The 17,013-nt window shown below is 42.5% G+C and overlaps 1 protein-coding gene across 1 annotated transcript; it reads left to right on the top strand.

Annotated features, from left to right (window-relative positions):
- Nucleotides 1–5,925: 5,925 nt before the first annotated feature.
- Nucleotides 5,926–14,275, top strand: LOC123731699 (uncharacterized). Its single transcript, XM_045711098.1, has 6 exons — nt 5,926–6,533; nt 10,368–10,439; nt 10,922–11,041; nt 11,416–11,469; nt 11,607–11,690; nt 13,704–14,275. Exons 1-6 carry the CDS (start codon nt 6,309–6,311, stop codon nt 13,800–13,802), a joined length of 654 nt encoding a protein of 217 aa, XP_045567054.1. The 5' UTR covers nt 5,926–6,308; the 3' UTR covers nt 13,803–14,275.
- The last annotated feature ends 2,738 nt before the right edge of the window (nt 14,276–17,013 follow it).

Raw genomic sequence — 17,013 nt, 5'->3', positions numbered from 1 at the left:
GGTCTACTTTAGAGCCAACAACAACCTGGTCTACTTTAGAGCCAACAACAACCTGGTCTACTTTAGAGTCAACAACAACCTGGTCTACTTTAGAGTCAACATCAAGTCCATAATGCCAACAACAACCTGGTCTACTTTAGAGTCAACAACAACCTGGTCTACTTTAGAGACAACAACAACCTGGTCTACTTTAGAGTCAACATCAACCTGATCTACTTTAGAGTCAACATCAACCTGATCTACTTTAGAGTCAACAACAACCTGGTCTACTTTAGAGTCAACAACAACCTGATCTACTTTAGAGACAACAACAACAACCTGGTCTACTTTAGAGACAACAACAACCTGGTCTACTTTAGAGTCAACAACAACCTGGTCTACTTTAGAGACAACAACAACCTGGTCAACTTTAGAGTCAACATCAACCTGATCTACTTTAGAGTCAACAACAACCTGATCTACTTTAGAGACAACAACAACAACCTGGTCTACTTTAGAGTCAACATCAACCTGGTCTACTTTAGAGTCAACATCAACCTGATCTACTTTATAGCCAACAACAACCTGGTCTACTTTAGAGTCAACATCAACCTGGTCTACTTTAGAGTCAACATCAACCTGGTCTACTTCAGAGTCAACATCAACCTGGTCTACTTTAGAGTCAACATCAACCTGATCTTAGAGACAACTTTAGAGACAACAACAACAACCTGGTCTACTGTAGAGTCAACAACAACCTGGTCTACTTTAGAGTCAACAACAACCTGATTTACTTTAGAGACAACAACAACAACCTGGTCTACTTTAGAGTCAACATCAACCTGGTCTACTTTAGAGCCAACATCAAGTCCATAATGCCAACAACAACCTGTTCTACTTTAGAGTCAACATCAAGTCCATAATGCCAACAACAACCTGGTCTACTTTAGAGTCAACATCAACCTGGTCTACTTTAGAGTCAACATCAACCTGATCTACTTTAGAGCCAACATCAACCTGGTCTACTTTAGAGTCAACAACAACCTGATCTACTTTAGAGCCAACAACAACCTGGTCTACTTTAGAGCCAACAACAACCTGGTCTACTTTAGAGTCAACAACAACCTGGTCTACTTTAGAGTCAACAACAACCTGGTCTACTTTAGAGTCAACAACAACCTGGTCTACTTTAGAGTCAACAACAACCTGATCTACTTTAGAGCCAACATCAACCTGGTCTACTTTAGAGCCAACATCAAGTCCATAATGCCAACAACAACCTGATCTACTTTAGAGTCAACATCAAGTTCATACTGCCAACAACAACCTGTTCTACTTTAGAGTCAACATCAAGTCCATAATGCCAACAACAACCTGGTCTACTTTAGAGCCAACAACAACCTGGTCTACTTTAGAGCCAACAACAACCTGGTCTACTTTAGAGCCAACAACAACCTGGTCTACTTTAGAGTCAACAACAACCTGGTCTACTTTAGAGTCAACAACAACCTGATCTACTTTAGAGTCAACAACAACCTGGTCTACTTTAGAGTCAACATCAACCTGATCTACTTTAGAGTCAACATCAAGTCCATAATGCCAACATATATATATATGTAACACATCATAAAGACAATATAAAGGTATATAATATATCATAAAGACAATATAAAGGAATATAATATATCATAAAGACAATATAAAGGTATATAATATATCATAAAGACAATATAAAGGTATATAATATATCATAAAGATAATATAAAGATGTATAATACATCATAAAGACAATACAGAGGTATATAATACACCAGACAATATAAAGGTATATAATACACCAGACAATATAAAGGTAAATATTACATCATGAAGACAATATAAAGGTTTATAATATACCAGACAATATAAATGTATATATTACAGTAAGGAATAGTCCAGTCTGGTCTACGTGGCCACCGAGTGGCGCAGCGGTCTAAGGCACTGTATCTCCGTGCTAGAGATGTCATTACAGACCCTGGTTCGATTCCAGGCTGTATCACCACCGGCTGTTATTGGGAGTCCCATAGGACGGAGCACAATTGGCCCAGTGTCGTCCGGGTTTGGCCTGGGTAGACCGTCTTTGTAAGTAGGAATTTGTTCTTAACTGACTTGCCTGGTTAAAAGACTACGGTGCTTATAGCCTCTCCTTTGACAGCCTATCAGAACACACTCTGTGGCTTCCTACATGTTTAACAACAGGTTTTAGGCCCTTATTAGGATTACATAACAGATATCAACGAACAAAATCACAACGTTGTGTGTTGATCAGTTGATTGTAACTTCCTTACGGTAATGTGGCCATGACGACGGCACTAGAAGCCATTCCAATGGTCTACTTTAGAGCCAACATCAAGTCCATAATGCCAACAACCACCTGGTCTACTTTAGAGCCAACATCAAGTCCATAATGCCAACAACCACCTGGTCTACTTTAGAGTCAACATCAAGTCCATAATGCCAACAACCACCTGGTCTACTTCAGAGTCAACATCAAGTCCATAATGCCAACAACAACCTGGTCTACTTTAGAGTCAACAACAACCTGGTCTACTTTAGAGACAACAACAACCTGGTCTACTTTAGAGTCAACATTAACCTGGTCTACTTTAGAGTCAACAACAACCTGGTCTACTTTAGAGTCAACATCAACCTGGTCTACTTCAGAGTCAACATCAACCTGATCTACTTTAGAGCCAACATCAACCTGGTCTACTTTAGAGTCAACAACAACCTGGTCTACTTTAGAGTCAACAACAACCTGATCTACTTTAGAGCCAACATCAAGTCCATAATGTCAACAACAACCTGGTCTACTTTAGAGCCAACATCAACCTGGTCTACTTTAGAGTCAACAACAACCTGGTCTACTTTAGAGTCAACATCAACCTGGTCTACTTTAGAGTCAACATCAACCTGGTCTACTTTAGAGTCAACAACAACCTGGTCTACTTTAGAGTCAACATCAAGTCCGTAATGTCAACAACAACCTGGTCTACTTTAGAGTCAACAACAACCTGGTCTACTTTAGAGTCAACATCAACCTGGTCTACTTTAGAGTCAACAACAACCTGGTCTACTTCAGAGTCAACATCAAGTCCATAATGTCAACAACAACCTGGTCTACTTTAGAGCCAACAACAACCTGGTCTACTTTAGAGTCAACATCAACCTGGTCTACTTTAGAGTCAACAACAACCTGATCTACTTTAGAGTCAACAACAACCTGGTCTACTTTAGAGTCAATATCAACCTGGTCTACTTTAGAGTCAACAACAACCTGGTCTACTTTAGAGCCAACAACAACCTGGTCTACTTTAGAGCCAACAACAACCTGGTCTACTTTAGAGTCAACAACAACCTGGTCTACTTTAGAGTCAACATCAACCTGGTCTACTTTAGAGACAACAACAACCTGATCTACTTCAGAGTCAACATCAACCTGGTCTACTTTAGAGCCAACAACAACCTGGTCTACTTTAGAGTCAACAACAACCTGGTCTACTTTAGAGTCAACATCAACCTGGTCTACTTTAGAGTCAACATCAACCTGATCTACTTTAGAGCCAACATCAACCTGGTCTACTTTAGAGTCAACAACAACAACCTGGTCTACTTTAGAGTCAACATCAACCTGGTCTACTTTAGAGTCAACATCAACCTGGTCTACTTTAGAGCCAACATCAACCTGGTCTACTTTAGAGTCAACATCAACCTGGTCTACTTTAGAGTCAACATCAACCTGGTCTACTTTAGAGCCAACATCAACCTGATCTACTTTAGAGTCAACATCAACCTGGTCTACTTTAGAGTCAACAACAACAACCTGGTCTACTTTAGAGTCAACATCAACCTGGTCTACTTTAGAGACAACATCAACCTGGTGTACTTTAGAGACAACAACAACCTGGTCTACTTTAGAGTCAACATCAACCTGGTCTACTTTAGAGTCAACATCAACCTGGTCTACTTTAGAGCCAACAACAACAACCTGGTCTACTTTAGAGTCAATAACAACCTGGTCTACTTTAGAGCCAACATCAACCTGGTCTACTTTAGAGTCAACATCAACCTGGTCTACTTTAGAGCCAACAACAACAACCTGGTCTACTTTAGAGTCAATAACAACCTGGTCTACTTTAGAGCCAACATCAACCTGGTCTACTTTAGAGCCAACATCAAGTCCATAATGCCAACAACAACCTGTTGTCAGAGTAGTTGCCACCTCAGAAGTGGACAGCTATGTGGCTGTATAGGAACATTAAAACTAGGCCAACTGACGCATGTGAGTCACTCTAAAAGCCCCCCCCCCCACTTCATTCTCATAGGAAAGTAGACTAAGTGTCCACAACCCTACAGCTTGTTACCACCACATCTTTCTGCTACACCAGCACAGCTTTAAGACCCGGCTGACGTTATGACTGAGTCATCACTGTCTCTGAGGCTGAACAGGTCGAGCATCAATGTTTCTGTCTCTGAACAGGCCGAGCAGGCCACCAACATCACTGTCTCTGTCTCTGTCTCTGTCTCTGAGGCTGAACAGGTCGAGCAGGCCACCAACATCACTGTCTCTGTCTCTGAGGCTGAACAGGTCGAGCAGGCCACCAACATCACTGTTTCTGTCTCTGAGGCTGAACAGGCCACCAACATCACTGTCTCTGTCTCTGAGGCTGAACAGGCCACCAACATCACTGTCTCTGTCTCTGAGGCTGAACCGGCCACCAACATCACTGTCTCTGTCTCTGAGGCTGAACCGGCCACCAACATCACTGTCTCTGTCTCTGAGGCTGAACCGGCCGAGCAGGCCACCAACATCACTGTCTCTGTCTCTGAGGCTGAACAGGTCGAGCAGGCCACCAGCATCACTGTCTCTGTCTCTGAGGCTGAACCGGCCACCAACATCACTGTCTCTGTCTCTGAGGCTGAACAGGTCGAGCAGGCCACCAACATCACTGTCTCTGTCTCTGAGGCTGAACAGGCCACCAACATCACTGTCTCTGTCTCTGAGGCTGAACAGGCCACCAACATCACTGTCTCTGTCTCTGAGGCTGAACAGGTCGAGCAGGCCACCAGCATCAATGTTTCTGTCTCTGAGGCTGAACAGGCCACTAACACCACTGTCTCTGTCTCTGAGGCTGAACAGGCCACTAACACCACTGTCTCTGTCTCTGAGGCTGAACAGGCTGAACAGGCCACTAACATCACTGTCTCTGTCTCTGAGGCTGAATAGGCCGAGCAGGCCACCAACATCTAAACACCGCCCGAGTTAGATCTAATCGTTCTTCTCACCACAATATCCACAATCAATTATCAATCAATCAATATCTGGCCATGATATTTCACTCAGGTGTTTGCATTGTAAACAGTTATGGGTGTGTGCTGATGGTGCAACTATTTTCTTGTTTCATTACAACTATTTGCTGAAGAAAAGCACGTTACTTGTGGTTTCATCACCAAATAGAATCTAGGACGTCGCATTCAAACCAAACACCTTCAAATGTCATGACCTGGTTAAATCATCCTCAAGTCCACACCTTTCACTTGTTTCATGTTGTAACTGTAACCCTGATACGTGAAGACATGGTAAACATACATATACTATCTGTTATGATGCGCAATGTAATTCTTTAGTGTTGTCCTGAACTGTATAGAGTACAGCTTCTCAGGACCAGGAGACCAGAGGGATCCACAGGAATTAATAAAGGATAGAAATCTGCCCACCTCAGGTTTCAAGGGACAGCACTGACCAACAAGGATTCTGTCATCAGGTTGCACATTCCAGAGAACAGAATGACAACATGCAGGGAGGGAGGGAGGGAGGGAGGGAGGGAGGGAGGGAGGGAGGGAGGGAGGGAGGGAAGGAGGGTGTGTGCACGTTTAGATATGTGTGTGTGTGTGTGTAATGTTACATCATCAGGAGGAGCTCTGGCAGCATATAAAGGTTAGTGACTGTAGAGAGGAATGCCAGAGCCTTCACCTGCAGAGAACAGAACAGACGTGACTGACTCACCTGCTGAGAGGAGGAAGAAGGGAATAATTTGCTCAGTCAGTCTTTCAAATCAGTCAGTTAGTAGAGTAGGAAACTCAGTGAGTCGATTGTACATCAGAGATTCAGAGATTCAGATCCTGTATGTACTGTAGGTCAGATATTTGGCAGGTCATTTGAATCAGGTGATTCAAACAGAGATTGAACGAACCAGGTGACCAGGTGATTCAGACAGAGACAAGGTGAGCAGTTGATCCAGTTGAAGCAGGTACCAGTTGAAGCAGGTACCAGGTGAACCAGTATAAGTATGTCCAGTTTGTCCAGTGTGGTCCAGTTCTCTCTGCTGCTGGTCCTCCTTCTGGCTGTTACGGGTCAGGACTGTGCTACTGCCCGGGTCCAGAGGGAGGCCCGGTCCAGGGCCCGGTCCAGGGCCCGATCCAGGGCCAGGTCAGGCTGTATGAAGGACGGTGTCTCTCATTGTGTGGACCTGGCCAAACTGCAGGAGCTGATCCAGGAAGTCCAGAAAGACTTCGTAAGTACCGACCAACTGTAATTACAAATACTGTCTTCATTAGTACACTACTGTATATCTCTCTATATATATACACTGTATTCATCAGTAGACTACTGTATATCTCTCTATACTGTATATACTGTCTTCATCAGTAGACTACTGTATATCTCTCTCTATATACTGTCTTCATCAGTAGACTACTGTATATCTCTCTATATATACTGTCTTCATCAGTAGACTACTGTATATCTCTCTATACTGTATATACTGTCTTCATCAGTAGACTACTGTATATCTCTCTATATATACTGTCTTCATCAGTAGACTACTGTATATCTCTCTATATATACTGTCTTCATCAGTAGACTACTGTATATCTCTCTATACTGTATATACTGTCTTCATCAGTAGACTACTGTATATCTCTCTATATATACTGTCTTCATCAGTAGACTACCGTATATCTCTCTATATACAGTTGAAGTCGGAAGTTTACATACACCTTAGCCAAATACATTCAAACTCAGTTTTTCACAATTCCTGATATTTAATCAGAGTAAAAGTTCCCTGTCTTAGGTCAGTTAGGATCACCACTTTATGTTAAAAATGTGAAATGTCAGAATAATAGTAGAGAGAATGATTTATTTCAGCTTTTATTTCTTTCATCACATTCCCACTGGGTCAGAAGTTTACATACACTCAATTAGTATTTGGTAGCACTGCCTTTAAATTGTTTAACTTGGGTCAAACATTTCGGGTAGCCTTCCACAAGCTTCCCACAATAAGTTGGGTGAATTTTGGTCCATTCCTCCTGACGGAGCTGGTGTAACTGAGTCAGGTTTGTAGGCCTCCTTGCTTTCACATGCTTTTTCAGTTCTGCCCACACATTTTCTATAGGATTGAGGTCAGGGCTTTGTGATGGCCGCTCCAATACCTTGACTTTGTTGTCCTTAAGCCATTTTGCCACCACTTTGGAAGTATGCTTGGAGTCATTGGCCAATTGGAAGACCCATTTGCGACCAAGCTTTAACTTCCTGACTGATGTCTTGAGATGTTGCTTCAATATATCCACATCATTTTTCTTCCTCGAGATGCCATCTATTTTGTGAATTGCACAAGTCCCTCCTGCAGCAAAGTACCCCCACAACATGATGCTGCCACCCCCGTGTTTCACGGTTGGGATGGTGTTCTTCGGCTTGCAAGCCTTCCCTTTTTCCTCCAAACATAACGATGGTCATCATGGCCAAACAGTTCTATTTTTGTTTCATCAGACCAGAGGACATTTCTCCAAAAAGTACAATCTTTGTCCCCATGTGCAGTTGCAAACTGTAGTCTGTCTTTTGACGGTTTTGGAGCAGTGGCTTCTTCCTTGCTGAGCGGCCTTTCAAGTTATGTCGATATAGGACTCGTTTTACTGTGGATATAGATACTTTGTACCCGTTTCCTCCAGCATCTTCACAAGGTCCTTTGCTGTTGTTCTGGGATTGATTTGCACTTTTGCACCAAAGAACGTTCATCTCTAGGAGACAGAACGCATCTCCTTCCTGAGCAGTATGACGGCTCCATGGTCCCATGGTGTTTATACTTGCGTACTATTGTTTGTACAGATGAACGTGGTACCTTCAGGCATTTGGAAATTGCTCCCAAGGATGAACCAGACTTGTGGAGGTCTACAATTTTTTCTGAGGTCTTGGCTGATTCCTTTTGATTTTCCATGATGTCAAGCAAAGAGGCACTGAGTTTGAAGGTAGGCCTTGAAATACATCCACAGGTACACCTCCAATTGACTCAAATGATGTCAATTAGCATATCAGAAGCTTCTAAAACCATGACATCATTTTCTGGAATTTTCCAAGCTGTTTAAAGGCACAGTCAACTTAGTGTATGTAAACTTCTGACCTACTGGAATTGTGATACAGTGAATCATAAGTGAAATAATCTGTCTGTAAACAATTGTTGGAAAAATGACTTGTGTCATGCACAGAGTAGATTTCCTAATTGACCTGCCAACTGTATACTGTCTTCATCAGCAGACTACTGTATATCTCTCTATATATACTGTCTTCATTAGTACACTACTGTATATATATATCTCTCTCTCTATATACTGTCTTCACTAGTACACTACTGTATATAGCTCCTCCGCTCTCTCCACTGGCTTCCAGTTGAAGCTCGCATCCGCTACAAGACCATGGTGATTGCCTACGGAGCTGTGAAGGGAACGGCACCTCCATACCTTCAGGCTCTGATCAGGCCCTACACCCAAACAAGGGCACTGCGTTCATCCACCTCTGGCCTGCTGGCCCCCCTACCTCTGAGGAAGCACAGTTCCCGCTCAGCCCAGTCAAAACTGTTCGCTGCTCTGGCACCCCAATGGTGGAACAAGCTCCCTCACGACGCCAGGACAGCGGAGTCAATCACCACCTTCCGGAGACACCTGAAACCCCACCACTTTAAGGAATACCTGGGATAGGATAAAGTAATCCTTCTAACCCCCCCCTTAAAAGATTTAGATGCACTATTGTAAAGTGGTTGTTCCACTGGATATCATAAGGTGAATGCACCAATTTGTAAGTCGCTCTGGATAAGAGCGTCTGCTAAATGACTTAAATGTAAATGTAAATGTAATCTCTATATATACACTGTCTTCATTAGTTCACTACTGTATATATCTCTATATATACTGTCGTCATTAGTACACTACTGTATATCTCTCTATATATACTGTATTCTCTACATCAGGACCTCTCCCCAAAGACAATGTAGTCCAGCAGGTATATTGCACTGGTCATCCCCAAAGCCAACACTCCCTTTGGCCACCTTTCCTTCCAGTTCTCTGCTGCCAATGACTGGAACGAATTGCAAAAATCACTGAAGTTGGAGACTTATATCTCCCTCACTAACTTTAAGCATCAGCTGTCAGAACAGCTTACCGATCGCTGCGCTGTACATAGCCCATCTGTAAATAGCCCATCCAACCAACTACCTACCTCATCCCCATATTTGTTTTTCTGCTCTTTTGCACACCAGTATTTCTACTTGCACATCCTCAACTGCACATCTATCACTCCAGTGTAATTTGCTAAATTGTAATTACTTCGCCACTATTGGCCTATTTATTGCCTTACCTCCTTACTCCATTTGCACACACTGTATACAGATTTTTCTATTGTGTTATTGACTGAACGTTTGTTTATGTGTAACTCTGTGTTGTTTGTGTCGCACTGCTTTTCTTTATCTTGGCCAGGTCGCAGTTGTAAATGAGAACTTGTTCTCAACTGGCCTACCTGGTTAAATAAAGGTGAAATAAACATTAAATAAACAGTATCACACCATAGTTATTACACTGCACTGACAGAAACAGTGTAGTAGGAACACTGTAATGTAAACTGTTACCCAATGTAGCCACATGCGTTTGAAAATGCTCTTGGTCACTTGATGTCTAAATGTTAAACCTGGAGGAATAATGTGATTACTGTATAACTGGAAATACACGTCTGTATAACAGCAACACAACTTTACTGAAGCGTTGTATGGCAAAATGTGTAATGTGTCAGGATCAGTGTCAGATGTCGCAGTCCTCCACAATGGATCCTGCCGTTCTGACACCATTCAGTGTGTCCCTGTGGCTTGTGACGCACTTCAATGCATTGAAATATCATCTATGGACAGGGCTTGGAACTTGAGTTTTGAGTGGTAAAATCATGGGTACGCTAACCAGAGATAGATTCTATTTTGATGGGTCATTACACTCCCAATGGCTAACCAGAGATAGATTATATTTTGATGGGTCATGTATGAATGAGTCTGTATAGAAGATTGACATTCTGTACCTGTCGTTTCCTTCACTAGACAAACACGTCTCATGATGGCAGGATCCTGTTAAAGACAGTCATCTTTGACAAGATCAAGAAGCACAAGAAGGTAAGGACTGACACAGAAGAGGACAGGCCTCCCCTCAGAGCCTGGTTCCTCTCTAGGTTTCTAATCTCTACCTGGTACAGCCAGAAGAGGACAGGCCTCCCCTCAGAGCCTGGTTCCTCTCTAGGTTTCTAATCTCTACCTGGTACAGCCAGAAGAGGACAGGCCACCCCTCAGAGCCCGGTTGTTCTCTAGGTTCCTGACTTGTATTGAGTTTTGCCACTGTGCGTTTGCCTCTGCATAGCTTGCTCTTTGGGGTTTTAGAATGGGTTTCTGTAAAGCACTTTGACATCGGCTGATGTGAAAAGGGCTTTAAAAAAGACATTTGATTGATTGGTTTATTGGTGCAAGCTCTGGGATCATGCATGAGTCTGAGACGAATGAGTGCAATGAAGAAGTTCCATCAACACCATGTCCATCGTGCTCGACCTCGGCAGCACATTTACTAACACAATGTCCATTCTCCTGTTCTCTCCCATGTCCAGTACCACGGCTGTGTCCTGCTCAAAATCCTGGACTTTTATCGGGAAGTTCTCCAGAGACAAGACAGAAATTATCTTGACCTTGGGGGCCTGCTGGATGAAGTGAAGAAATGCGTTCACCCAGTAAGTGTCTCAAACATTATAACTGCCTCCCAAATGGCACCCTATTCCCTACATAGTGCACTACTTTTGAGCAGGGTCCATAGGGCTCTGGTTAAAAGTAGTGCACTATATATGAAATAGGGTGCCATTTTTGGGACACTTCCTATGTGAATGCATGAACCATCTCTCTGTGAAGGTAGAGACTCAAACACAGACAGGATTTCCTGTGGCCCTTCTTGTGTTTCAGTGATTATGTTACCCTGTACTGAAAACCCAGCTAATGTCTGTAGAAGACTCTCACACTAATCTGTCAAAGCAATTTGTGACAACAGCTGACAAAGTTCAAGCTTTTTAAATAGATATGATTGTTTGATTGGCTGATTGATTGATTGCAGAAAAAGATCTGTGAAAAGCTGTACCAGGAAGCTGCTGGGAAGCCAGTGAATGAGGTGAACACGACTGCGCTGACAATCAAACACAAAGCACATAAACATACACAACTGCAATAAACAACCACACGGGACACGTCAGCATGAGGTAATGAACGACAACCTAATCTTTCTAATTTATTGTGTTTATTGTCCAGTCTAAGATAGAGGAAGATTTGGAGCTGCTGTCGAAGGATGCAGCCATTCTGCAACTGCAGAGACTGAAGGCAGCCAGTAAAAAGGTGGGGTTCCACGTTACCTCTTAATCTATAGTGATCACACATCAATAACACTCAAGATAGGTTACAGAACATCACTGTGTGTTACAGCTAGACTGTGCAAGCATGTGTCATTGACTGGCCTTAATAGCTTGTTTCTAGGTTCCTCAATCAATCCATTTTATTTTAGAAAGCCCTTTTTTACATCAGAAGTACTGTTGCCACAAAGGGCTCTACAGTTACCCAGCCTAAACCCAAAGAGCTCTACAGTTACCCAGCCTAAACCTAAAGAGCTGTACAGTTACCCAGCCTAAACCTAAAGGGCTCTACAGTTACCCAGCCTAAACCTAAAGGGCTCTACTGTTACCCAGCCTAAACCTAAAGAGCTCTACAGTTACCCAGCCTAAACCTAAAGGGCTGTACAGTTACCCAGCCTAAACCTAAAGAGGCTCTACAGTTACCCAGCCTAAACCTAAAGAGCTCTACAGTTACCCAGCCTAAACCTAAAGAGCTCTACAGTTACCCAGCCTAAACCTAAAGGGTTCTATAGTTACCCAGCCTAAACCTAAAGAGCTCTACAGTTACCCAGCCTAAACCTAAAGAGCTCTACTGTTACCCAGCCTAAACCTAAAGAGCTCTATAGTTACCCAGCCTAAACCTAAAGGGTTCTACAGTTACCCAGCCTAAACCTAAAGAGCTCTACAGTTACCCAGCCTAAACCTAAAAGAGCTCTATAGTTACCCAGCCTAAACCTAAAGAGCTCTACAGTTACCCAGCCTAAACCTAAAGGGTTCTATAGTTACCCAGCCTAAACCTAAAGGGTTCTATAGTTACCCAGCCTAAACCTAAAGAGCTATACAGTTACCCAGCCTAAACCTAAAGGGTTCTATAGTTACCCAGCCTAAACCTAAAGAGCTCTACAGTTACCCAGCCTAAACCTAAAGGGTTCTATAGTTACCCAGCCTAAACCTAAAAGAGCTCTACAGTTACCCAGCCTAAACCTAAAGGGTTCTATAGTTACCCAGCCTAAACCTAAAGAGCTGTATAGTTACCCAGCCTAAACCTAAAGAGCTCTACAGTTACCCAGCCTAAACCTAAAGGGCTATACAGTTACCCAGCCTAAACCTAAAGAGCTCTACAGTTACCCAGCCTAAACCTAAAGGGTTCTATAGTTACCCAGCCTAAACCTAAAGAGCTCTACAGTTACCCAGCCTAAACCTAAAGGGTTCTATAGTTACCCAGCCTAAACCTAAAAGAGCTCTACAGTTACCCAGCCTAAACCTAAAGAGCTCTACAGTTACCCAGCCTAAACCTAAAGAGCTATACAGTTACCCAGCCTAAACCTAAAGGGTTCTATAGTTACCCAGCCTAAACCTAAAGAGCTCTACAGTTACCCAGCCTAAACCTAAAGAGCTCTATAGTTACCCAGCCTAAACCTAAAGGGTTCTATAGTTACCCAGCCTAAACCTAAAGAGCTCTACAGTTACCCAGCCTAAACCTAAAGGGCTCTACAGTTACCCAGCCTAAACCTAAAGAGCTCTACAGTTACCCAGCCTAAACCTAAAGGGTTCTACAGTTACCCAGCCTAAACCTAAAGAGCTCTACAGTTACCCAGCCTAAACCTAAAGAGCTCTACAGTTACCCAGCCTAAACCTAAAGAGCTCTATAGTTACCCAGCCTAAACCTAAAGAGCTCTACAGTTACCCAGCCTAAACCTAAAGGGTTCTATAGTTACCCAGCCTAAACCTAAAGAGCTCTACAGTTACCCAGCCTAAACCTAAAGAGCTCTACAGTTACCCAGCCTAAACCTAAAAGAGCTCTACAGTTACCCAGCCTAAACCTAAAGAGCTCTATAGTTACCCAGCCTAAACCTAAAGGGTTCTACAGTTACCCAGCCTAAACCTAAAAGAGCTCTACAGTTACCCAGCCAACCTAAGCCAGTTACCCAGCCTAAACCTAAAAGAGCAAGCGAAGCAGAAGCCCAGACAGGTTCCTCCAGCTAACATCATGTCGTCTGTTCCCTCTATGGTTGTGCAGGTGGTTGAGCTGTCCGAGAGGGCGACTCTGGACAAGGCCATGGGAGAGCTACAGGGTCTGGAGGACTACATCCAGGGGAGGGGCCTCCGCAGGAGCTGAGGAAGTAATCAGACCGCCAGTAACTACATACACACAGTCATGCGTTACCGTGACTACATATACACAGCCCTGGGTTACTGTGACTACATTTACCGTCTTGATGTCACATTTACTGGTTTTACCCTCTTTAGCTGTATTTGCTTGTAGCCATATTCCCTTAGACATGTTCTGACATGTTCCATGTTGTTTGTGTATTTCTTCATCTACTTTGGATTACTGTCAACAATTTGATTGACTTAGAATTTTGAACTTGTCCAATATTCAGTTGGGGAGAATATTTGCGTCCTCTGTTACTGGTACTACATGTTCTGTTACTGCTAGTACTACATGTTCTGTTACAACTAGTACTACATGTTCTGTTACTACTAGTACTACATGTTCTGTTACTGCTAGTACTACATGTTCTGTTACTGCTAGTACTACATGTTCTGTTACTGCTAGTACTACATGTTCTGTTACTGCTAGTACTACATGTTCTGTTACTGCTAGTACTACATGTTCTGTTACTGCTAGTACTACATGTTATATTACTGCTAGTACTACATGTTCTGTTACTGCTAGTACTACATGTTATGTTACTGCTAGTACTACATGTTATATTACTGCTAGTACTACATGTTATATTACTGCTAGTACTACATGTTCTGTTACTACTAGTACTACATGTTCTGTTACTGCTAGTACTACATGTTATATTACTACTAGTACTACATGTTCTGTTACTGCTAGTACTACATGTTATATTACTGCTAGTACTACATGTTATATTACTACTAGTACTACATGTTATATTACTGCTAGTACTACATGTTCTGTTACTACTAGTACTACATGTTCTGTTACTGCTAGTACTACATGTTATATTACTACTAGTACTACATGTTATATTACTGCTAGTACTACATGTTCTGTTTCTGCTAGTACTACATGTTCTGTTACTACTAGTACTACATGTTCTGTTACTGCTAGTACTACATGTTCTGTTACTGCTAGTACTACATGTTATATTACTACTAGTACTACATGTTCTGTTACTGCTAGTACTACATGTTATATTACTGCTAGTACTACATGTTCTGTTACTGCTAGTACTACATGTTCTGTTTCTGCTAGTACTACATGTTATATTACTGCTAGTACTACATGTTATATTACTGCTAGTACTACATGTTCTGTTACTGCTAGTACTACATGTTATATTACTGCTAGTACTACATGTTATATTACTGCTAGTACTACATGTTCTGTTACTGCTAGTACTACATGTTCTGTTACTGCTAGTACTACATGTTCTGTTACTGCTAGTACTACATGTTCTGTTACTACTAGTACTACATGTTCTTTTACTACTAGTACTACATGTTCTGTTCCTGCTAGTACTACATGTTATATTACTGCTAGTACTACATGTTCTTGTGTACTGTGTATATTCCATATGCTTCTCTGGAGTGTTGCTCTGCTACAGGACTATATTACTTCATTTGAAGTAAAGCCAGAGCACATGAGAAAACATGTTTTCTCCAGATATCTGTACTTTCAGTGAAAGGTCTAATCTGTGACAGTGAATGCAGGCATTAAACTATAGATTTATCACGCCAGCATATCAATTGATGTTTTTTAGTTTTTTTCGATGAAAACCCTGTCTGTAAAAAACCCCACACTGAGGCCAATGAATGTATTACTTCTGTATTTTACACCTGTGTATCAATAAAAGAGATGCCTGCAACACCTGACTCAGTACGGCTCAGTATCCTAGAACCTAGTGGAAAACCCCCTCTCCTGTGGACCGGTGTACAGAGAGGGAGAGACTGGGAAGGAGGGGTACTTCAGTTTGTACTCACAGATTCTAGAAATCAGTTTGTATGTGAAATTCTACCTAAGGAGTAGGACTGGTATCTACACTGGAACCAATCTACTATTCTAAACGGGATGAAGCTACGTAAGAACTAGGACTGGTATTCAAGGACAAAGATTCCAATTCAGGGCGGAGGCCTGATGGAAGTTCCGGAGTGGAGTTTCCCTGGTTTTCCCCCTTTGTTATTTCTATTCATAGGTTGCACCTCCGTGTCATGCCATTGTTATGAACGTTATAGTGCGATAGTGGTGGCCTAAAGTTGTGATAAGCCCAGTCATTCTGGACCGAGCAATGAAGCCCAGTCATTCTGGACAGAGCATGAAGCCCAGTCATTCTGGACAGAGCAATGAAGCCCAGTCATTCTGGACGCATGAAGCCAGTCATTCTGGACAGAGCAATGAAGCCCAGTCATTCTGGACGGGCAATGGGCCCAGTCATTCTGGACCATTTTCTGACGGAGCAATGAGCCCAGTCAGTCTGGACAGAGCAAGAAGCCCAGTCATTCTGGACAGAGCAATGAAGCCCAGTCAGTCTGGACAGAGCAATGAAGCCCAGTCAGTCTGGACAGAGCAATGAAGCCCAGTCATTCTGGACAGAGCAATGAAGCCCAGTCATTCTGGACGGAGCAATGAAGCCCAGTCATTCTGGACGGAGCAATGAAGCCCAGTCAGTCTGGACAGAGCAATGAAGCCCAGTCAGTCTGGACAAAATAATGAAGCACCGTCATTCATTGGTGAAGTTGTCAAATATTTAGTAGGAAACAACTTTGCCTGCATTATCATGTCGTCAAATTTACTTTAGACAGATGGCAATGTTGTCATAAGCTAGCAACTTTAGTCTAAAATAGCTAGCAATGCTAACGTTAGCTAGTAAAAATCCAGTGTCCTCCCCTCAATCTTAGCTAGCTAGCTAACTTTATACTGCATTTTATTTATCTCCTGTTGAATAGCATTGTATTGCCAAGCCACTGTAATGCAGTTTTGATGAAATCTTCATCAGCGCTCATTGACGATGCATTGAAGTAGAACGCTCAGTCGGGCATCAGTCCAAAAACGAACGTTCAAAACAATATAGTGAGGAAATATACAACCCATGAATTATTCAGGTCACTGCTCCTGTAGACTGTGTTTACAGGCTGCGGACTGGTTCAATATCAATATTGACTCGGGCAGTGGATTGTACTGTACAGTGAGTCTGCCATCTACAGTACAGAGCAGGAGAATCAGTCACAGCCAGGCAACAGAGTTAGAGCTCAAAAAGACTTCAAATGAGGACATGAAAAGGATCTGTTTAGTTTGTCCTTGTGTGTGTGTGTGTGTGTGTGTGTGTGTGTGTGTGTGTGTGTGTGTGTGTCCG

The sequence above is a fragment of the Salmo salar genome, unplaced genomic scaffold (assembly GCF_905237065.1).
Source record: "Salmo salar unplaced genomic scaffold, Ssal_v3.1, whole genome shotgun sequence".
Lineage (NCBI taxonomy): Eukaryota > Metazoa > Chordata > Actinopteri > Salmoniformes > Salmonidae > Salmo > Salmo salar.
Note: the sequence above shows the minus strand (reverse complement) of the source record. Positions and strands in the feature narration are given on the sequence as shown.